Source organism: Trichechus manatus, unplaced genomic scaffold (assembly GCF_000243295.1).
Source record: "Trichechus manatus latirostris isolate Lorelei unplaced genomic scaffold, TriManLat1.0 scaffold00189, whole genome shotgun sequence".
Lineage (NCBI taxonomy): Eukaryota > Metazoa > Chordata > Mammalia > Sirenia > Trichechidae > Trichechus > Trichechus manatus.
The window spans coordinates 3,469,436-3,494,305 of record NW_004444125.1 but is presented as its reverse complement, the minus strand read 5'-3'; the positions used below and the strand labels follow the sequence as shown (position 1 = coordinate 3,494,305).

Genomic DNA, 24,870 nt, shown 5'->3' with positions numbered 1-24,870 from the left:
AGTGATTGTGTTTTGACCCCTAATCATATAGATATCAGTTTTTTCCTAAAGCTCATTAATACAGTAAAGGTCCATCATAACAAAGATACCTGTTAAAGTGATCATCATTTAGATTTATGTTATTTCAAGGTGGGTTGGATTTTCTTTTTTAAAGACCTTGGTCCTCTTCCCCAAATTTTAGTTCTTTGCTCTTTTGAGGATTTGTTTGTTGAATATACATAATCATTTAATTTATTTGGGTGGAGTCCTTAGATCTGCTTTGCAGCACTATTCGTGTGGATTTACCAGTTTTTAGACTTAACACCTTCTTTCATTTTTATCATCATCTTAGTCACAGGAGTTAACTCAGGTCCTGATTTCTGTTACTGCTAAGACCCCACCACCACCACTGCCCCCTCCCCCCACATAAGACATGCCTTTGAAATTTTGAAATGGACACAAAAACTTGGAACAAAACAAACCTAAGAATAGACCTATTATAATAGCTTTGTGTTTTATTCATTAAGATTGTATTTGTCATGTCCTGTCATTTTTCATGGGTAAGTTTCAGATCAGATTCCTGTTTAACTGTTACTGCTTGTGTTGTGCTCTAGAGCAGCTGTAAATACTATTAATTATTGTTCTATATAGCTTGTTAGAAATTGGATATAAGTGACTTTAAATGTCTATAGCAATCTAGGTATGTGCCTCTACTTTTCTTTAGACTATAAGGAATCTAGCCTACTAGATGCCTAAGGAAGGAATTCTAGTCATTTATGGGAAATAATCATCACTTGGGCCAGCATTTCTACATAATTGTCTAGTACTTTTGTACCCATAGTTAAACTCCTTGATTTAGCTTCAGCTTGAAATCTGAAATTTTTATGCGTCTCTGATTGTAAGATGGCCTGTAGTGTTATCTAAATTGGAGTTATCTGTAGATTATTCTCTTTTGTGATCTCCAGTTTCCTCTAGTTTCTAGTCGTAGTATCCCTGTTCAACATGTTAATAATGAACAGACCCTGCCCAGTTAAAAACAATTCAGTAGATTTCATTAATTTGCTGTTGGCATAGTGTTTCTGGATATAATCTATCCTGCACTTTCCTATTATTGAATCATGATGAAAGGCTTACATGCTTTCTGGTTTAAAAAATATTTTAAATTGTATATTCTTTAAGTGGATTTCTTTATGAATCAAGTAATCAAGGCTGCTGATGCATAAAATACCTGTGGGAATGGAATTTGCATATTCTTTAAAAAAATGTATATATACTCAGCTCACATTAAGAATATAAAATCATAGAGCTGAGATAGTTCTCTGTCTCATTAGAATTGGTTGAAATTAGTTAATCCAAGTTATTTTATTGTTTGATTTTAAGACAGGAACATCATTATAGTTATTCATATGCCTTAAGATCTGAGATCCCAAAGTATTTAATGAAACATACTAAACTTTTTTACAAGTTCTCTTTTTGCTTGTGCTAGTCACAGAAAAAAACTAATTTCAAAGATATGTTTTCTGTTTTTAAATAGTAAGCATTTGATCAGTTTATGTATTTTTAGCAGGATTGACTAGTACTCACTTTTTGATTGAAAAACAAGAATTTTAATAAGTTTCGATTGTTAATTTTTTATGACAGTCTAAAATCTTTTTGTTCAGATTTGTAATCCCATTACTCATTTAATATATTAAAGTTAGAGGCATGAAAGGTTTATTCTTTCATTTTCTAGTACGTATGTCTAAGAGGTAGAGATTCTTGTTTAAATACAATCATAATCACAATATCATTTTCATACCTTTCAAAATTAGTAATTTCCTAATAAAATATTATTAAAAATTAATAATTCCTCATTATTCTAGTTTCCCCAGTCAACTCAAATGTCTTTGTACAGTTGCTTTGTTTGAATCAGGGTCCACACATTGCATTTGTTTGCTAAATCTTTTAGTCTGTAACAGTTTTTCTTTCCTCTTTTTTTTTTCCCATTTGTTGAAGAAACTTTGTCCTGTGGAATCAACTTTGTTGATTTTTCTGGTTACATCCCTGTGGTGGTATTTAACATGTACCTCAATCCTCTAAATTTCCTGTAAACTGAAGCTCGATCTAGAGATTTGGTCAGTTTTCCTTGTTTCTTTTGGCAAGGTGTAGTCCTGTCCTGTTGTACCACATCAGTAGACACATAGTGTCTGCTTGTCTCCAGTTGGTGAGTTTGTCAGCCTGGTCCACCTAATGGTTTTAGAAGCCTTTGATTATTGCCTAGATCTACTATTTCTTCAAAGGTTGCAAATTGTGATATTCTAGTTCTGTTATGCCTTCTGCATTTCTTAGCTGGAACTTTTCTATAAAGAACTTTCCCTAGTAAAGTGTGTGGCTACCCTGAAATGAAGTACCATTTTATATAGGAGTCATTTTATATAGGATTATTTTCCTTTATTTACATAATGAGTTGATGGCCTAGCAACCTTTAAATGTGACTCATGGGTTTTTCCATCGTCATTATCTGTAAATTGATTAATATTATGATAGTTGAAGTGTTTTAGTCTGTTGCAGTCTGAGAGACATCAGTTTTTTTTTAAAAATAATACTGTATTTTTGGTGAAAATTTACACAGCAAATTACATTCCCATTTAACAGTTACTACACAAATTGTTCTGAGATGTTGGTTACATTTTTCACAGTGTTAACGCAGTGTTTTCACAATGTTAACAATGTCATTAATTCCCTTCTGGATGTTTTGTTTCCAGTAATCTGATTTCCCTGTCTCCTTACCCTGTTATCTTTGCTTTAGAGTAATTGTTGACCATTTGGTCTCAGGTAGCTATTTTTTTTTTTTTTAACAGTTAAGTGGTTTATTTAATTTTTAATTTTTTTTATTGTACTTTAGGTGAAGGTTTACAGAACAAATAGTTTCTCATTAAACAGTCAGTACATATATTGTTTTATGACATTGGTTAACAACCCCACGACATGTCAGCACTCTCCCTTCTCGGTCTTGGAGGACCCTTTTTTTTTTTTTGGTGAAGTTATACATAGCCAAAGATACACCATTTGAAAAATTTCTACATGTACAATTCACAGACGTCGATTACGTTCTTCCAGTTGTGCTGCTGTTCTCACTTTAGATGAAGGTTTACAGAACAAAATAGTTTCTCATTAAATAGTTAGTACACATATTGCCCTATGACAATGGTTAAGAACCCCACTACATGTCACCACTGTCCTTACTCAACCTTGGGTTCCCTATCACCAGCGTTCCTGTCCCCTTCTGCCTTCTAGTCCTTGTCCCTGGACTGCTGTGCCCAGTTAGTCCTGTTTTGTTTTATGGGACTGTCCGATCCCTGGCTGAACGGTGAACCTTGGGAGTGACTTCACCACTGAGCTAAAAGGGTGTCCAGGGGCCATACTCTCAGGGTTTCTCCAGTCTCTGTCAGGCCAGTAAATCTAGTCTTTTTTTGTGTTAGAATTTTCATGTAGATTATTCTTTAAAGGTGCACGGTACTCACTGACATACATTTTATGAGCCAGTCTGTTACTTAGCTAAAAGGTGACCTCAGGGAGTAATTTCAATTCAAGATTTAGACAGTATCTCAGTGTGGTAGTCTTGGTGAGTCCTTTAGTCTCAACCAGTCCAGTAAGTCTTCACTTTTTAAGAATTTGAGTTCTGTTCCACATTTTTCTCCCCTTCTATCGGGGTCCATCTATTGTGACCCTGATCAGAATGGTCATGGGTACCACCTGGTTCTTCTGGTCTCAGGGTAGATGAGGCTGTGGTTCCTGTAAACTGTTAGTCCTGTGGAGTAGTTTCTTCACTGAGTCTTTTGTTTCCTTCTTTCTCTTTTGGTCCGGAGAATAGACAGATCATTGTATCTTAGATGGCTGCTCGCAAGCTCTTAAGACCCCAGATGCTACTCCCTGAACTAGGATGTGGAACATAAACTTTGTAAACTATATTATGCCAGTTGACGGAGTTGTCCCACAAGACTATAATCCTAAGACTTCAAATGCAGAAAACCAATTCCACAAGGTGTTTGATTGTATCTAAGAAGTATCCATAACTGTGCCCTCTGTCTGCTTTTATTATATATATGAATATACATCATGTACACATATACTTATAAATACATGTATATATGCACACACAGACACATACATGCATACTATGTAACTAGACGTATATTTTTTGGTTGTTGCTGTTGTTATAAGATTATATACGTCCTAGCGTTTACCAAAAATGTCCTTTTGTGTGTTATGTTTGTACTTCTTAGTGACATCTTTTACCTTAGTCATACTATGTGCACTTCACCCACATTCAGTGTTGCCTTTCTCATCACTAAAAATAGCAAGTGTCTGCTATCTAAAGAGAGATTCCCCCATCCCCACCCTCCCATCCCTGGTAACTGCCAGTGAACGTTGGTTTCTGTATGTATACATATTTTGTCTTTTTATAGAAGTGGGATCATGCAATATTTGTCCTTTAGTGATTGACTTATTTCACTCAGCATAATGTCTGCCAGATTCATCATGTTATAAGATGTTTCAAGGACTCATCATTATTCTTTATGGTTGCATAGTATTCTGTTGTATGTATGTACCATGTTTTGCTTATCCATTCATCTGTTTATGGGCACTTAGGGTTTTTCCATCTTGTGCTATTGTGAATAGATTTGCAATGAATGTATGTGTGCATATGTCTCGTCGTGTTGCTTCTCTTAGGTCTCTAAGGTATAGGAGTGGGATTGCCAGATCATAAGGTAGTCTTATTTCTAGTTTTTTGGGGGAAGCACCATGCTGTTTTCCATCATGGTTGTACCATTTCATAGTCCCACCAGCAGTGGATAAGGATTCCAATCTCCCCTACATTCTTGCCAGCATTTTGTTTTCTCATTTTTTTGTTTGTTTTAATCAGTGCCATCTTTGCGGGGGTGAGATGATACCTCGTTGTTGTTTTGATTTGTGTCTCTCTAATGGCTAAAGATCACAAACATTTCTTCATGTGTTTGTTGGTTGCTTGAATGTTATCTTTGGTGAAGTGTTCATGTCTTTCGCCCATTTTTTTTAATTGGGTTATTCGTCGTCTTGTTGTTGAAGTTTTCTGTATATTTTAGAGATTAGACCCTAGTGTCAGGTCTGTCATTCTTGAAGATTTTTTCCCAGTCTGTAGGTTGTCTTTTTACTCTCTTGATAGTCTTTTGAAGAACCTAAGTGTTTAATTTTTATGAGGTCCCAGTTATATTCTTGGTCTTCAGCTGCTCTTGCATGTAAAGTTGTATTTGATAAACTATCATTAAAAAAAAAAAAAAAAAAAAAAACACAGATCCCATAGTTTTGCCCCTGTGTTTTCTTCCAAGAACTTTATGGTTTTGGCTTTAATAGCATTTAAGTCCTTGATCCAGTTTGAGTTCATTTTTGTTTATGGTGTGAGGTATGGGTCCTGTTTCATTTTTCTGCATCCAATTTTGCCAGCACTATTTGTTGAAAAGACTCTTCCTTACTCAATAAATAGACTTTGACCCTTTGTCAAAAATCAGTCGTCCATAGATGGATTTATTTCTGGTTTCTCAATTCTCTTCCACTGGTCTATGGGTCTGTCGTTGAACCAGTACCAGGCCATTTTTATTACTGTAGCTGTATGGTACGTTTTGAGGTCAGGAGATGTGAGGGCTCCTACTTTGTTCTTTTTCTTCTATATTGCTTTGGCTATTCGGGGCCTCTTTCTTTTTCCATGTAAAGTTTTTGATTAGTTTTTCCATGACAGTAAAAAATGTTGGCATTTGGATTGGGATTGCATTGTATTTATAGATTGTTTTGGATAGTATTGACATTTTCACGATGTTATGTCTTCCAGTCCATGAACAGGAAATGTCTTTCATTTATATAGATCTCATTTAGTCTCTTGTATTAATTAGTATTTTATAGTTTTCATTGTGTAAGTCTTTTACATCCCTGGTTAGGTTTATTCCTGGTTATTTTATCATTTGGGGGGCTATTATAAATGATATTGTCTTGATTTCCTTTTTTCATTCCTCCTTGTTAGTATATAGGAACCCAGCTGATACTTATGTGTTCATCTTGTATCCTGCAACGTTGCTGAATTCTTCTATTAGATCCAGAAGCTTTCTTGTGGACTCTTTGGGGTTTTCTGTGTATAGGATCATGTCATCTGCAAATAGGGATAGTTTTATTTCTTCCTTTCCAATTTGGCTAGGACTTCTATTACAATATTGAATAAGAGTGGTGATAGTGGACGTCCTTGTCTTGTTCCCATTTTCAAGGGGAAGGCTCCCTGTCTTTTTCCAGTGAGGATCATGCTGGCTGTTGGTTTCGCATATATGCCCTTAATTGTGTTACGGAATTTTCTTCCTATTTCTATTTTTGCTGAGAGTTTTTAATCAGGAAATGTTGAGACATCAATTTTGATCTTAAAATTATACCATCTTTGGCCATTTGGAGCTCCTTCAGATTGGCTGCCATGTTGAATGTAATTTATGTAGCACTTAAATTACTGGAGGTCAGAGAAAGAAGTGGAAAGGGACAAAGAAAGAGCAGAACTTTAAGATCAACAGTTGTTTATCCTGAAATACAAAGAACAGTGTAAAATTCTTGGCTTTAAGTTCAATGCTGAATAGCAAATGAGTTAATTCCCATGATCTAGAGAGAGAGAAAAATCTCCTAGTTGCAGTTGTTTTGTTAATTGCCCTCTCTAATAGAAGTCCGCATCTTATTGAAATACTTCACTCTCTGAAAGAACATTAAATATTTCCATTATTATTCTGTCTTTCCACCTGGAGCTCGGAGCCCTGGTGCCCAGTGGTTAAGCACTGGGCCGCTAACCAAAAGGTCGGCAGTTCAAACCCACCATCCACTCCCCGGGAGAATGATGTGGCAGTCTACTTCCATAAAGATTACAGCCTTGAAAACTGTATGGGGGCATTTCTACTCTGTCCTTATAGGGTTGCTATGATGGCAACAGGTTTACCTGGAGCTGGCTCTTTCCTTCCTTATTCCCTCCCTCCCTCTTCTCTTTCTCTATTCATTCTCTTCCTTCCTTCTTTACTGTTTCTTCTCTTAATAAACTTTTAAAATATAATGGTAGTGGTTTCTTATTTACTCTAATCTTTGTACCCATAGTAATTAGATTGATAGATTTCTTAGGTATAACACAGCATATTCTGTATTTTTGTTATTTAACTTAGGTATTAACAAACTAATAACTCCTTCCCTTGTACCTCTTCATTTCTGAACTGGCTTAATTTTTTTCTTACAAAAGGATACTAAAACGTGTAATACAAGTTTTGAACTCGATGAAATTAGTTTATTTAAAGGTAGCTCTAAGTTCCAAGTTTATTTAGTAAGCAAATGGGAGTGTCTTAGCTTGCTGTATTATTTCATAATCTGTCTTCTCTCCCAATCACAGAACATTTTATATTAAATAGAGGTGGGATAATATAAACTTTTAAGATCATTCTTCCCTATTAATTAGTAGTCATCTGTTAAAATTGTTGGCCTTTGGCAGATTTAGTCAGTTGCCCTTCTAAGAACAAAATGTTTGAGAATTAAACCAAGTGAGGCCAGCAGCTTGGTCATAAAGCTGCATGCAGATTATCTGTAATTTTTCTGAGTTCCCTGGTGGCGCAGTGGTTAAGAGCGCAGGCTGCTAACCAAAAAGGTTAGCAGTTTGAATCCACCAGCTACTCCTTGGAAACTATGGGGGCATTTCTGCTCTGTCCAGTAGGGTTGCTACGAGTCAGAATCGACTTGACAGCAGTGGGTTTTGTATGTCTTTAATGAAAGCAGAAAACAGTATAAGTTATTTTAAAGCCGTACGTGAAAATACTATTCTTTTAAGTAGTAACAAAAGTTCCTTATAATTGAAAAGTTTTCTAAAGCACCTTCATATTCATTATTTCATTCCATCCGAATTGTTGACATAGATTGGCTGAGTGATAAGCCTGTCAAAGTTGAGGAAATTAAAGGTCAGGTTGAACTTGAATGATTTGTCCAAACCAGTAAATGACAGAACTGAGACTAGAATACAGTTCTGGTTTCTGACACTATCCTTGCTTTTTCCATTTTTGTTCTATCATTAACTGAACAATTTTACAAAATGTATAAATAACATACTCTGGTCAGCCTGTCATGTTTGCCTCAGGAAACAATAGGTTATTTTTTTGTTTAAGGTTAAATAAAGTTAACAGACTTCTAGATCCCTGTCTTTTCCAATTATTATTGAGCTTTATACAAAAGCTTTTATCTAAGCATCTTTAAAGTCCAAACATATTATCTTCTCCACCAAATGAGACTATTTGTTGATCATAAGGCAGGCAACTGAGGTACTGGCTATCCAGTAGCACATCCAGCTCTCAACAGAGTATTATCTATGGGTTCTTGTGGTGATGTAAGTTAAAGCACTGTTTTAACCCTTTGGTATGTTTAAAAGTCATTTAGTTGCTGATGAATAGGAAAGTTGATGTGAAGGCGTTCTAAAAATATGTTATCTGTATGGAGGAATTTATTATCTTTGTTTTCTGTATGCAAATTTATTGATCTTAGTTGTGCTAGTTTGGGGTCACAATAATTAATTTTTGTCCTTATGTTTTATTCATTACACTTTAATAACATTATCAGTGACTTTGTGGTTTTAATGACTGGCAGTGTGTTCACCAGTTAAGATAATCTGATTTAGCACTAGAAAAGACTAGGTGATCTGATCAGTGGTTCAGGATCAGAATCACTTGGTGCATTTGTTTAAAATGCCTAGTACTGGGCTTCAGAAAGAGGTGAATAATTTGGAAATGTGTGGCAACAGTTTTTGCTTGTCGTCAGTGATTTTGGGGGTTTTATTGGCATTAAATGCCAATAGGCCAGATGCTAACATTTTTATAGTTACCACAAAGACAGGGTTGTCCCACTGAAATTTCCAGTAGCACCCATGTAGAGACAGACACTGAATGGAAAGCCATAACTCGTAATTTATATGCAGCTTTACTTGAGTATCTCAGGATCCATTATGTGTTCATGTGAGCCTTTGACTTTGTCCTGCATCATCTCACTAACGCAGTTTCGTCCCTACCTTCTTTCTTCTTCCCATTGACCTGAACTCTCCTTGCCAATGCATATTTTAAATTTTTGAAAAAAAGAACTTGTAGGATGAGAGGCATAAAATAAAAAGGTCTGATCTCTTTTTGTATATGTTTTAAATGCTTTCTTCCCTTGGTACGTATTTTGCAGATTGGAACTTTTTCTTTCTTTAATTTTGTTGGTCTTAATTTTGTATATCATTATTTACTGTCTTTCTTTTGTTTTCTTTTTTATTCATTGACCCTTCCTTCACATCTGCATTTCAGCTTCTCACACAACTTTTCCCCTACATTTTCTTTCTTACTGAACTAATGAATAAGCCTTCACGTGCCTTAAGCACTTTCTCCTCAACGTCCCAGCCCTTAGATCTCTTTTCCAAATGACATGGAAAAATGTAACTTTTTAATTTACCACTTACATCCATTATTTGCATTTAACACAATCTTAATGAATATCCTTAAGGTTTTTAAAAGAAATTGTTACAAAATGTGAATGGAAAAGCAGAGAGCAAGAACATTCGAGACAATCTTGAAGAACAAAGTTAGAGAACTTAATACTACCAAATATTAAAACTTTCAAAGCTTAGAGTAATTAAGTGTGGTATTGGCACAAGGAAAGACAGACAGACCAGTGAAACAGAGGATCTAGAAACCCGCTCATTTTGTTATCTTACTTGTGGCCAGGGTACCACTCTAGTACATAGGAAGAGGGTGATCTTTCCAGTAAATTGTGCTGGAGTAATTGAATATCCAAATGGGGGGAAAGGAACTTTAACTCCTATTTCACACTGTGTACACACACACAATTCCATTCTCAAGTAAGTAACTGCCTTGTAGTCATGAAGTTAGTAAGGGGCAGACAGAAATTTTGAGCCCAGGTATATCTGGCTCATTCTAGGATGTCATACTGCCTCTCAGAGGATGCTTTTATTTTCATCGACTATCTATCTGAGTGAATTAAAAGGATCTTATCTCTTCTTTGGAGTCCCTGGGTGGTGCAGATGGTTAATGTGCTCAGCTGTTAACTCAAAGATTAGAGATTTGAATCCACCTTAGATACCTCAGAAGAAAGACCTGGCAGTCTGCTTCCAAGAAATCAGCCATTAAAAACCCTATGGAGCACAGTTCTGCTCCGATACGCATGAGGTCATCATGAATCAGAGTCAACTTGACACCAACTATTTAAGTTTCTCAGTTCCCTAAGCTTAGACTCTCTGTAAACTTTTTATAAAATCATGGTAAAATATAATTTAACCTATTATGATTTGATGGAAAAAGGGAGTTTGAATGTCAGTGTATTGAAGCGTCTTTGTGATTTTTCCCTTGCTAACGATTAACCTTTAATTCAGATTAAGTACTCTTTAATCTCAAGGATCTCTGAAAACATCACGAATTTTTTAAATTAAAAGTAACCAGATAAGGATCTTCTTTAATGCTGTCTTTTTAAGTAGAGTATAAATACCAAGTTTAATTTATAATCACTGAGACTGCTTGCTCTTTTATCTTTTGTATGTAGTTTTATTAGCCTCCTTTTTATAATTTTTATGTCTGATCAAAATTTTTACTTAGCAGTTCATTCAACCAATATTTATTGAATGCCTGTATGTCAGACTCTGCCTAACTGAAGGTGCATGTTGAGAAAAATAAACACTGTCCCTTCTTACTCTTATCAAATTTGTCATCTTTGAATACAGATGAGTAAATCAACCATTACAAGGGAATGATTGTAATGCTATTGCCTTACTGCACTTTCTTTAATAATTTCATTCTATAAAAACAATGATTCTGTTGAAATTATCATCTTTCCTTCATGGTTTTTGTACCAAATTTACTACAGACTGGATTAGAGTTGCTTCTGGGTTTACTGTCCCCGCTAAATTAGGAGCAAGAAAGCCTAGACCTTCCCCCATACCTTTAAGAGTAGTCAGATCTAAATAAGTTTTTAGATAATTGAATTTGAGTGATTGTATGTTTTCTTAATGAATCTATTCTTGATCAGGGACACTGCCTGCTTTCTTTAAAAAAACAACAACAACTTATTTTAAGTCCTACATAGATTCATATATTAAAGCATTATTTGACTGATCTTAGTATGTTCTCTGTTCAGTGTGTTAGGATCATACTATTTAGAATATTTCCCTTTGAAAAGTTATATGATAGTCAATTGTGGGTTTGTTTGGGGTGTTTTTGTTATCTAGGTTAATCTGGGTTAAATACATCTTTCATAGTAACTTCCCAGGTCAGCTCGCTTCCCATCAGCATAGTAAACTTTATCAAGAGAGAAAGGAAATGTTCCTATGTTTGTCTAGGATCAAAATTATTTTTCCCAGTATTTATAATATGTGCAGCAAGCCTTAAGACTATATAAAGCTTTCTTAGTTGATCATGGTTTAAGAGAAAAATCCTGGCTCCTACGATTTTCATCTACCCTAATCAGGAAAGGCAGGTGACTATGAAATCTGTAGCAGGAATATTCAAAAGGAAATGCAGATATAGCTTGATAGTTTATTAACTGTCACCAAAAGTATTAACCAAAGAAGGAGGAATGTTCAGGTCAAATCTGAAAGGGTGAATTGAGATGTACAGGGAAATACTTCTGTCTACGTGTTCATGTTAGGCAGCCAGTAGCGCTCACCTCTCCCTTCCCCTTCCTCCCTCGTCCCTGTTTTGTGTGTGTGGTGTTTTTTTTTGTTTGCTTGTTTTGTTTTGTCAGTTTTTAAACTATTCTTATGTTAACAATCACAGAGCTAGCTAGTTTTCACTAAAGGTTTAAGACTTCGGGAATTTTTGAAGTCATACAAAAACTACCTTTTTTTGATGAAATAATGTAAATTGACACAGGTGGTTTATTCATCGAAAGGATGTAATACTTAGTCTGAAGACTAGTTCATGTTAAAAATTTAGTCTGTTTATACTCTTTGATATTAATATTTTCTGTGGTCTTGTTCTTCTTGTTTTTTTGTTTCCTAAGTTTAAATGCGAGGCTTTTTATATTGGCGTGTTGAGATACGTGAAAGATTATACAAAGGATCACTTTGGTTTTTAAGCTAATTGTAGCCTAAGAGTCTTTTCCCAATAAAATTTTTATGTCTCTATATGGCAGATATATGGTTATTAATAATTAGAAAAATTTTATGTAATTTTTATCCCATTTACCTTCAAGTATTTCCCAGATTTAAGAATGGTATATGGTGTATAATATTCCCCGTGAAGTATACAACCAAACCAAACCAAACCTGTTGCTGTCTAGTCGATTCCAACTCATAGCGACCCTATAGGACAGAGTAGAACTGCCCCCATAGGGTTTTCAAGGCTGTAATCTTTACTGAAGCAGACCACCACATCTTTCTCCCGAGGAGCAGCTGGTGGGTTCAAACTGCCAACATTCTGGTTAGTAGCCGAGCGCTTAACCACTGCGCCGCCAGGTCTCCTTCATAAAATATAGCAGAGTATAACCAGAAATTTTAAATGAATAGTGAAAAGTTAAGTCTAATTATTAGCTGTGCATTCTTAAATTAGTTACTTTAGCCTTTCTAAGTCTGTTTTCTCACAAGTAAAATGGAAATCTTTGTCTTTACCATTGTTAACATGGCATATTACAAAATTTGCTTAACATGATATTTTTCAACAATTGCTATGTACAGGATAACGAGGGCATATTAATATGCAAATTTATCAACACAGTAATAAATTATTTCATGCCATGGATGGCATGCCTCAGGGTTTAGAAAATAGTAAAAACTATGAATATTAAGTTATTAAATAGACTTTCTGAAATAGCCAAAGATACTGATTATGTTGAACACATAAAGCCTGTTTAACATTAGATGCCAGAACTTAGGACAGAGGTCTGATGAGCGTTGTCCTTTGAAAAATTATAGCTTTTATATTAGCATTTTGTAGCCATATTTTCATTATTTCTAAAATTTATAAACTCTAACTTTGCTATTCAAAGTGTGCTCTGCAGACCAGCAGTGTCAGCATCACCAGGAAGGTCAGAATCTGTATTTCTAGCAAGATCTCAAGGTGATTCATGTGTACATTGAGAAGTACTGCTCTTAAAATGTTTTTTCTCATTTCAACTTTGGGTTTACCCACTAAAGCCAAGCAACATGTAATATAGTAATAATTGAGATTATCCATAGCCCTTGTGCTCTACTTTGAGTGCTACAAGTACTTCTGAAAAGTGATCAGAGAAAAAGTATTGAACTAAAAATACTAAATGGGCCTGTTTAGGGGGTAGAAGTAACTAAAGTTTATGCCATAAAATGAACAGTCCTCGTTTTAGGCTGTTTTTCTATATCATTGCTTCTCTGCTCTACCAGTAGTCATCTTCTTTTATCATCTTCCTATTTCTTAAGCTTTCCAGAGCCTTGCCTAGTGGCCTGTATGTAATTGTACCCTTTTCAGGACCTAAGATCTACTTGAGTTACCATTTTATTTGAAATCAGTAGTTGACAGCCTGTTGTCAAACGAAGGCTTTAGTTATTTTTATTCTAATTCATTAATTCACAAACTCTTTTACCAGAATAACCTTCAGGGAGCCTTTTTAAAATAAAAAATGTTGAGTAGGTGTTGAGTAAGGCTCAGGAATCTGTCTTTTGAAAACACAGGTCTACTATACAGTCAGGTATGGGAGCTGCCATTCCAAATTCAGGGATGAAGGTAGGTAATAAAAAGTAAAGGCTAGTCAGATTTATTTTGTGATTGTTTCAGTAGTTGCGTTGTTTTTATCCTCTGTATTTTTCCCAGTATTTTCAAATAATCTTTTTGATTTCTGTTATTTAAAAGGGAAGGACTCTAAAATAATAGACTACTCAGGGAAATCAATGAGAACTTGTGAAATATTATTTCCATTGTTGTTGTTAGGTGCCATTGACTTGGTTCTGACTCATAGCAACCCTGCGTACAACAGAAGAAAACACTGCCTGATCCTTGTTCCACTGCTATTCATAAAGTTTTCACTGGCCAATTTTTTCAGAAGTAGACCACCAGGTCCTTCTTCCTAATCTGTCATAGTCTGGAAGCTCTGCTGAAACCGTCCATCATGGGTGACCCTGCTGGTATTTGAAATACCAGTGGCACAGCTTCCAGCATCACAGCAACATGCAAACCACCACAGTATGACAAACTGACAGACGAATGTTGGATTATTTCCATTTAAAAAAAAAAAAAAAACCCATTGCTGTCAAGTTGATTCCAACTCATAGTGACTCTATACGACAGGGTACAACTGCCTCATAGCGTTTCCAAGGAGTGCCTGGTGGATTCAAACTGCTGACCTTTTGGTTAGTAGCTGTAGCTCATAACCACTATGCCACCAGGTTTTCCTTATTTCCATTAGGATAATGGAAATCTTAAGTTTACCTTCATTCAGTTATCAAGAGTGAACTTGAAAGATACCTATGTAAATAAGCATATAAGAAGCAACATGCTGTTATGATAAGCTCTGGCCTAAGGGTCCTGGCCGACTAGCTATTTGTCAGGTCACGTTTGGACCATAGTGTCCTCATCTATGAAATTTTATTACTGATCTATGTGTCCCATACACTCTTAGCATTGAAATAATGTTTTAAGAAATGGTAAATGGTATAGGATGACAGTGATGAACCAAAAGCACCTATTATCTCTTTAATACATTTTGTGCAAAACACATCTGTTTTTAGACTGTCAACAGTAGTAGTATGAATATGGTTGACCTGGTTTTTTGTGTTTGTTTTTAACTTCTTTTGAAATAATTTCAGACTTACTGGAAAGTTACAAAATTAGCGCAGAATAACCATCACGCAGATCCCCCACGTTAACCATTTTACTCCCCCCCCACATACATTATTTTTCTGAAACTTTTGAGAAGTTGCATACATGATGTCCCGTTATTCCCAAATACTTCCATGTATGTTTCCCAAAAACACAAACTTTTTTTTATATAATCACAATTATCAAAGTCAGGAAATTATCACTGCTCTAATAATACTGCTGTCCAATCAGCAGACTTTATTCAAACTTTGCTAGTTATCTCACTGATTTCTTTATAATAAAAAAAGAAAGGTAAGTAGGTTGATTGATTTGAGGGCCTACAGCTCAGTTGTGGATCACACATTACGTTTATTTGTCATGACTACTCTTATTTAATCTTGAACGTTTTCTCTGTCTTTTATAATCTTGACATTTTTGAAGCGTATAAGCCAATTGTTTTATAGTATGTCCCTCAGTCCCAAAATAGGTTTTGGATGACCTACTTTTAGTGTTTAGACAACCAGATTTAAAATGTGGTAGTGTATATATTATAAATCGGGTTTAAGTGCTTATTTAATTAATTTGTAAGAGAAAGGAAGAATCTTGTGCTAATTAAATTTAATTTTTCAACTTTATAAATGAGATTATTAATTATTATTCTAGAACTGAAAGCCCAAGAGTTTTAAAATTCAAGACAGTTTAGCGCTGTTAGATATTCTAACTTGTCAAATGGAGATTGCATTAGGAATTTGGTTCCTAGGAGCTGACAGAATAGAATCAAAGAATACCAAGACAGAAAAAAGTCCTGTTTGGAGATTAGTAGAACTACTTGAAAGATATCAAATAAAATTGGTTCAGTCATTTCCTGGACTAAGTACATATTTTTAATTTGGTGTAGAAAATCTGAAGTACACTAAGGATAGAGGGGTAAGATGGGGCCTATGTTTGAAGTAATGATGAGCAGTGGTACAGAGATAGTAATGAATAAGAATGGAGAGAAGTGAACAGTTAGGACTCTAATAGGAAATTTGTCTGAGATGTAAGTTTGGAATGATGACTTGAAATTTAGGTTGAAGAATTTAGAGGATGTACTCTAGCTTCTAGAATGCCGTAGATTTTATAGCATAAAGTGACATCATCATATTGGCTTTTGAAGGGGAAAGTATAATTGCTATGTGTAAAGACAGATTGAAATGATAAACAAAGCACCCACACCCCACAAAAAAGGCAGGAATGCTAGCTAAAGACCCAGTGTGAGATTTGATAAGGACTCAGTTATAATGTTTTTTGTTAAAGTCATCTGAATTGCATTGTTAAGAATCGAATGGATCTAGTGGTCAGTTACTGTTGCAAACAGTTGATTGGAACTATACAATCAGAAATAATAATAGGAGACTGGAAGGGTAATTGAGTCAGTATTAAAACACTGAACTGTTTTATTTTTCATACGTGGGCACTGACATAGTTATGTAGAACTGGAAAAAAACGTGATTTTGGTATATAAAATGGACTGTAAATTATATACTTTTTAGAAGAATATTCCAGAACTGGACCTTAGGCGGTTGATGCTATGTGAACTATTGATGCTCTGTAGTTATCATTCAATAGTTATTCTGCACTCACTGCCTGACAGACATTGTTGTAGGCATTGCGTACCTAGTATGTAGATGAATGTAATTTTATGAAGGAGCTGGGGATTCAAATAAATAAATGTATAATATGATGGATGATAGGAAGCTGAATGAGGAAAAATAAAGCTAGGGCACTGGGGATAGAAAGTGAAGGAGGAATTCTCTAACCCAGTTCAGCCTCCACGATTATAACTTTTACTATTCCCTGTCCCTGTAATTTCTTTTGGCCATTAATGCTGTGTTTAACTTTGCACTGACAGTGTGTCCTAGGGATCAGCTGTATCCCCTGTGGCCTGGGTTGTATATAGCACTGCTCTACGTAGAGTTGGTATATAATAGCATAAAGCTGATGGTGAATTTTGTTTATTTGAACTATTAAATTAATCTGCATTTTATAATTTCCTATACATTTTTCTTTTTTAAAAGGACACTGTCAAGTACTTTTAAACCATTATGTGTAATAAAAACAATTTCCTGTTTATTTTTGTTTATTGACTGCCCTTTGATTTTCTTGTTTGGAATGGATATAAGTTAATTAAGCTTTTTATTTGTCTCAAATTATCAATATTAAGGTGCTAGGAATAATAACCTGCTTATTACTACTATATATGTCTGTAAAATATATTTGTTATGAGTAACTTTTTTAAATTACTGTTTGATTTAGTTTTACTATCTAATATTGTGGGGGTTTGTTTTTTTAGTTCAAGGGTTAGTCATTAACTGAGGAGTAGTTTGTCTTTACATAGAAGTATACAGTGACTTACTGTATTTTTTTATTTATTTAAAAAAGTACAAAATTAGCACCAGATGTTCTATTTACACTACAAGTGAATTCTAAACTATTTCAGTGGCTTAAAAGTTTGCTAGTTATTTATAGCATGCTTATTAATGTAAATGAAAGTTTTGTTGGTGGTTTCAGTATTCTAGTATTGATATTAAAGTATATGACATTAGCTCTTATAATTACGTTTTAAACTAAGCTGCTGAGAACAAATGTAGTTGATTTTTTTCATGTTTTCCCGTCTCTTTTTTAATACAGCTGTACACGTTAAGTAAATGTGTGAGATTTTTCCCCTCTAATTGTAATTTCCTGTCATAACAAATAGGAATTAGTAGAGGAAAGATTTCTTTTTGGACTAAATTTATAACAAGTAACTTTTATTTGTGAAACTTTTATTTTGACTGTCAAAAATACTTGCTGACCACAGCTGCTTTGTTGTAGGAGGACTGACAAATGGTAGTGGTCGCTATATCTCTGCAGCACCTGGAGCAGAAGCAAAATTTAGAGGTGCTTCAAGCACTTCCAGTCTATTTAGTTCCAGCAGCCAGCTCTTTCCTCCTTCTCGGCTTCGATATAATAGGTCTGATATTATGCCTTCTGGCCGCAGTAGATTATTGGAAGATTTCAGAAACAACCGCTTCCCAAACCTTCAACTTAGAGACTTGATTGGACACATAGTTGAATTTTCTCAAGACCAACATGGTTCTAGGTAGGTGATTATGATCCATGATACTTTCCATTTCATTATTGCTTTGAAAATGACAACCTTATAAGAGCCTAAATTTTTCTTGACTAGAATCAGCTAATCTACATAAATATTAGAAACTTAAAAAATAGTAATCAGTGTGGATCAATTTTTCCTTCATATCAGGACAAATTATAAAAATGCAGGGTTTTTTAATGGTTTTTCAGTTTTGTACAGTGAGAATATTTTTATAATGAAAATATAGTAATGCCTTCTATTGGATTATTTTGATTACATTGGCTGTGAGTATATTTACTTCTTTGAAGATAGTGCTCTGAAATACCTTTGTGGACCTAAGTGTCCCTAATGTATAATTTGCCTTAAAAAAAACAAAGTTAAATACTTATGTGTTGTTTCATGGGTTAGTATTTAATGTGATTTGGCTTAAATTGAAATCTTTCACTTTTTTTGTAGGAAAATTTGTTGCCTTTGTCCATTGAGCATTTAGATACAACGTAATGCTTGAGAGATACATGTGAATTAGTATTCTCAAAAAAGCTTAGAAAGGAAAATAGAAGTAGAATTCTAATGTATTTATTAAATTTGAGATATTTTGCCTTTTTATTTTAAGGTAAACTTGAGATTTTAAAAAAAGGTTTTTGATTAGATACTTGCTTACAAATTTTATCTCTATATAATTGAAGGTTCCATGAGAATAGTAAATAAATCTTACAGTGCCCAAACAGCTAGTAGCTTAGTTAGGAATTCAGTAGTGTTTGAGTTTTATTCCTAAGGATTATTTATGTTCTAAAAATAGATGCTTAGTAATATTTTATATATTATTAAAAACAAATGAGCCAAATCTTTGTTAATTTTGTTTCGTTGATTATAATGTAAGAGAACTAACCTAAACAGGATTAGACACCTTAATGCCCAGATTTTCCTCAATCTAAATAACCAAAGTATGACCTTGAGTGTATCGCACCTGAATTTAGAGACCATCTCAAGAATAGATTTGACACATTGAATATTTAATGACCAAAGATCAAACGATTTGTGGGATGACATCAAGGACTTCATACATGAAGAAAACAAAAGGTCATTAAAAAGACAGAAAATTAAAAAAAGACCAAAATGGATGTCAGAAGAGACTCTGAAACTTTCTTTTGAACGTAGAGTAGCTAAAGTGAAAGGAAGAAATGATGAAGTAAAAGCTGAACAGAAGATTTCAAAGGGCAGCTCAAGAAGACAAAGTATTAAAATGAAATGTGCAAAGATCTGGAGTTAGAAAACTAAAAGGGAGGGAAGAACATGCTCGGCATTTCTCAAGCCAAAAGAGCTGAAGAAGAAATTCAAGCCTCAGATTGCAATATTGAAGAATTCTATGGGCAAAAAATTGAAAGATGGCAGGAAGCATTAAGAGAAGATGGAAAGAGTACACACGGTCACTGTACCAAAGAGAATCAGTCAACGTTCATTTCAGAAGGTAGCATATGATGAAGAACCGATGGTAGTGAAGGAAGAAATCCAAGCTGCACTGAAGACACTGGCGAAAAACAAGGCTTCAGGAACTGATAGGATACCAGTTGAGATGTTTCAGCAAATGGATGCAACACTGGAAGCGCCCACTCGTCTGTGCCAAGAAATTTGGAAGACAACTCCCTGGCCTGCTAACTGGAAGAGATCATATTTGTGCCTATTCCAAAAAAAGGTGATCCAGCAGAATGCAGAAATTATCGAATAATATCATTAATATCACATACAAGTAAAATTATGCTGAAGATACTTCAAAAATAGTTGCAGTAGTACATCGACCAGGAACTGCCAGAAATTCAAGCTGGATTCAGAAGAGGATGTAGAATGAGGGATATCATTGCCAATGTCAGATGGATCTTGGCTGAAAGCAGAGAATATCAGAAAGATGTTCTTCTGTGTTTTGTTGGTTATGCAAAGACATTCAACTGTGTGGATCGTAACAAATTATGGATAACATTGCAAAGAATGGGAATTCCAGAACACTTAATTGTGCTCATGTGGAATCTGTAGATAGACCAAGAGGCAGTCATTTGAACAGAACAAGGGGATACTGCATGGTTTAAACTCAGGAAAGTTGTGTGTCAGGGTTGTATCCTTTCACCAGATAATCTGAGAAGCTAGACTATATGAAGAATGGGTCATCAGGATTGGTGGAACGCTTATTAACAACCTGCAGTATGCAGATGATATAACCTTGCTTGCTGAAAGCAAAGAGGACTTGAAGCACTTACTGATGAAGATCAAAGACTACAGCATTCAGTATGTATTACACCTCAACATAAAGAAAATAAAAGTCCTCACAACTGGACCAGTAAGCAACATCATGATAAATGGAGAAAAGATTGAAGTTGTCAAGGATTTCATTTTACTTGGATCCACAATCAATGTGCATGGTAGCAGTAGTCAGGAAATCAAATGATATATTGCGTTAGGCAAATCTGCTGCAAAAGACCTCTTTATAAAGTGTTAAAAAGCAAAGACAATCACTTTGATGACTAAGATGTGCCTGACCCAAGCTGTGGTGTGTTCAGTCTCTTCATATGCATGCGAAAGCTCGACAGTGAATAAGGAGGACCAAGGAAGAATTGATGCCTTTAAATTATGGTGTTGGCAAAGAATATTGAATATACCATGGACTACCAGAGGAATGAACAAATCTTTCTTGGAAATACAGCCAGAATTCTACTTAGAAGTGAGGGTGGCAAGACCGTCTCAGGTACTTTGGACATGTTGTCAGGAGGGACCAGTCCCTAGAGAAGAACATCATGCTTGGTAAAGTAGAGAATCAGGAAAAAAGAGGAAGACCCTCAGCAAGATGGATTGACACAGTGGCTGCAACAGTGGGCTCAAACATAGCAACAATTGTGAGGATGCTGCAGAACTGGGCAGTGTTTTGTTCTGTTGCACATAGGGGAACTAGTAATTATTAAGATGTTATAACAAAATGTGTCATGCTTTTTGTCCTTTTTGTTTTAAACTGGCTGTCTACTGTATAAAGTGTGTTAGTACTATTTCTGAGAATAATCTTGTGTATATATATGTGGGGGTGTGAGTGTGTGTATGCTCAAGTATGGATTTTACAGGAGCTTGTTTTCAGCTTCCTGTCAAGTCATTTAAAATTTTTCTCCACATAGATTCATACAGCAAAAGCTAGAGAGAGCTACCCCAGCTGAACGACAGATGGTATTTAATGAAATTCTGCAAGCAGCTTATCAGTTAATGACAGATGTTTTTGGCAACTATGTTATACAGAAGTTTTTTGAGGTAAGTGTGCATGCATATCTTTATCTATTCAACTATATCTTTAATACTAAGAATTGCTTTGAAAGTTTGGTTAGTAGGATTCATTTTCATGTAAAAATACATGAGCCTAGTTTAAATGAGAAGTTCAATATGATTAATAATTGAAAATATAAAGCATTGGGAGTAAGTCTTAGGTGAACCACTTAATGGATATTTTAGTCTTTATTTGAATTCTTAGCTATGTTTTATTTTGAATTTAGCTTATTTTTAGTACATAACTAAACTTCTGTGTTGTAGCTTGACTTAACAGGTTTCCTCCACAAGTGTGTCAGAATATAGTTGAGAATTATCTGGGTGATTGAGTTTTAGTGGTCTGTATGTGTGACTCAGAAGTCTGTATATCAAAGGTGATTTTTTTTCTGTTTGTTTGAAATGAAGAATGAATATGCTTACTTTATTATTATTTTTTTTTTAAGAAGAAAACAGTATATCTGTATTGGTGGTTAATATAATAGTAACAAAGAAATTTTAGATAGTGTGACTTAAGTATCCCCCCCACCAATTACTAAATGTGATACTTTTAAGATAGACTCAGTGGGTTACAAACAGTGTCTCACTTAGGTTAAACAAAGTAATATTATGGTCACTTTTATTAATGTTATTTTCTTTTCTGTCAGTTTGGGAGTTTGGATCAAAAATTAGCCCTGGCTACTCGTATTCGTGGTCATGTCCTACCCTTAGCCTTGCAGATGTATGGCTGCCGTGTCATTCAGAAAGCATTAGAATCTATTTCATCTGACCAGCAGGTAATTGTAAGTTAAGACAATTTTTTTTATTACTTTTTTAAAAAGTATTACTTTCTTTTATATCTTAACATGAATCCTAAAATGAAAGGACAAGTATTTCCACAGTTAGACTAAAATATCTCTTAGTAGTGTCTCAAAGAGCACATTACTAATTTAAAATTATCACATAGATCTTTGATCTGTCTTCCGTATCCATTCTCTTCAACATCCTTTCATCACGAAATGAAGATACTTGAATACCTACCACGTTTCAAGCAGAGTGCTTAGATGATGGCTGTTTTTGCTGCCACTTGCTTACTTGGTTTCCTGTAATAATAAGGAATGCATTTTACTATTTCCAGTGTTTATTTGGATTGTGTCTTACAGTTCCATTACAAAAATAATTTTTTAAAACTAATAGCATTCTTACATACTAGTTAAAAATATATGTAGATATATTTTTTAAGAATCTCACTCGATAGGAAAAAGGTCATCTTAACAAGATTTATAATTCTTTAAGAGAGAGAAAAGAGAACATATAATTAAATAGAAGGTAAATCATGCTTCTGGACAGAAAGTCTAAATATGTTAATTAAGGATTAATGCAGTTCAGTCATGTGCTCATGGGAATTTCTTCGTAACTGATCAAAATAATTTTAAATATTATTTGAAATAGACAAGAATATTAAGGAGAGTAGAGGATGAGGTGAAATGGTGATCCACTAGATTTTTAAAATACACTGTGAAGCAGCACTAATGAGTGTGGTTCTTGAATGAGATTAAACAGACTTTTCAAGTGGGATTGATAGCTCCAGATACTATTTTATATATAACAGATTTAGGTTCTACAATGAAGACATAATAAGGGTGAAAGAAATAATTTCTTAAAACGTGTAAGTGATTAGTAGAGAGTTTAAAAAGAGATCAGCTTTGACTCAACCCACGTACATACAGTAAACTAAATTGTAGAATTAAAAACAATAACAACAATAATAATAAATGCACAGATGAATGGATATGTATATGTTTATGTATTAATCATACCTCTGAAAATCTGTAACAAAATAGTATTATTCCTCTGGAGAAGATACTGAGTTTTGGTGTAACTGAAGATATGTCACATTAGAGAAAGATGAGCAAATTTTATTGTGTAAAAGTTTAGAACTTCTCTACCAGAAGTCTCAAACTGGTATTGATATTTTAAAGACATTTTAAATGTATTCAATATTTGAAAAGAGGACAAATTGAGACTAAGTCTTAGGTAAGTCAGGTAATGAATAATGATATGATATTCTGTATTGGAGCCCTGGTGGTGCAGTAGTTAAGAGCTACGGCTGCTAACCTAAAGGGTGGTAGTTCGAATCCACCAGCCACTGCTTGGAAAACCTTTGGGGAGTTCTGCTCTGTCCTATAGGGTAGCTATGAGTTGGAATTGACTCGACGGCAATGAGTTGATTCTGTATTAGGATGCCTACGTACATTTTATTTTGTATTTAACCAAGTTTTAGTTCATAAGTAAATATCTGTGTTGTAGCTTGACTTAATGGGTATCCTTCACAATTACGTCAGAATGAGGTTGAGAATTCTTTGGGTGAGCAAGATATTTTAAAGATATTCAAAATGTGAATGCCTTTAAACTGGATATGTGTGTTCCAGTTCTCCATAGTACTATTCCCTATTGCTCTCATACAACAAACAGATTGTTGTACTAGCTACCAGTGTTTTTCCCAAAGGATTAATACGTTTATTTAACAAGTTCTTGTAGATTTATCAGAAAAAAATGCTAAGATCATTAGCTAAAAGATGTGAGAGTTCATAAAAGAAGGAAAATGCAGTTAGCAAATAAACTTTACTATAAATAAATTTTAACCTTATTATTAAATAAATACAAATTGAAAATCATGTTTGCCTGTTAAATGAGCAAAAATTTAAAATATCCTGAGATTCTATCCCTGGGGAAGGTCTCAGAGGTAAAGAAAATCTGTATGAAGCAAGTTCTTTAGCATAAGAGTATTAAAAAGAAAGAACAAAAATGTTCAATAATTTCTGCCTATAATTGAGATAATATGTGAAAATCGCATAGCCTGTAAGTGCCCAAGTTCTTGCCCTTTTCCAAGTACTTGATAGGCTTATGCAGTTATTAAAAACAATTCGTGTATTTTTAGAAATTTTAAAAATGCTAAGTAGGGGGTAAGTATAGAATTTTTAATTTATCATCAGCTGAGGAAAATGTACACAGAAAAGATAGTAGTTATGGCAGATTCAGCATTACTAGGTTATACTTCAGCAGATGTAATTTACATTATAATTCTACAGATGTTTTAGTAATTTCCAACTTCTCTGACTTCTGATAATTATATTTTAGGGAAAAAATTTTTAAATCTTTTCATATGTGAAAAATTTCACAAACAGTAAATACTATTTTTGAAGTTTTTGTTTCTATCTCAGTATTTTTAATTCTGTTAACATTGTTTAGGATGGAATTATTTAAAAGTATCTTATCTTTTCAGAGTGAAATGGTAAAGGAGCTAGATGGGCATGTACTCAAATGTGTGAAAGATCAGAATGGAAACCATGTTGTACAAAAGTGTATTGAATGTGTTCAGCCACAGTCACTACAGTTCATCATTGATGCTTTCAAAGGACAAGTAAGATTCATTTTTGCTTCTAATTAGTTAGCAGGGTATTATTTTAGAATTTGAGTGTTAACACATTTTTCATAAGTCCCAAGATAATTCTCAGCACTTTCATACAAAAATAGAAGACACAATAGTTAACTTCTGCCTCTTTCATAGGGTGACTCAGTGGAGAGCTTCATTTTTTTCAAGCTGAAAAACTGAGAAATATATAAGTTTAGGCATGTTACTTTAAAAAATAAAGGTAAACGCTATTAGAATTATAAACCCAAAAATTGTTT

General features: G+C 34.3%; 1 protein-coding gene across 17 annotated transcripts in view; it reads left to right on the top strand.

The window, feature by feature from the left end:
- Positions 1-24,870, top strand: part of PUM2 (pumilio RNA binding family member 2) — a 104,487-nt gene that overhangs the window by 73,882 nt on the left and 5,735 nt on the right. For 11 of the 17 annotated variants that reach the window (XM_023741755.1, XM_023741756.1, XM_023741754.1 and 8 more), the window contains 4 exons: positions 17,646-17,913; positions 21,060-21,189; positions 21,846-21,980; positions 24,464-24,601. In XM_023741755.1, coding sequence (XP_023597523.1) covers positions 17,646-17,913; positions 21,060-21,189; positions 21,846-21,980; positions 24,464-24,601 — 671 coding nt within the window. The remainder of the gene's footprint in view (positions 1-17,645; positions 17,914-21,059; positions 21,190-21,845; positions 21,981-24,463; positions 24,602-24,870) is intronic. The other 6 variants (XM_023741762.1, XM_023741759.1, XM_004387590.1 and 3 more) reach the window with 1 other exon arrangement.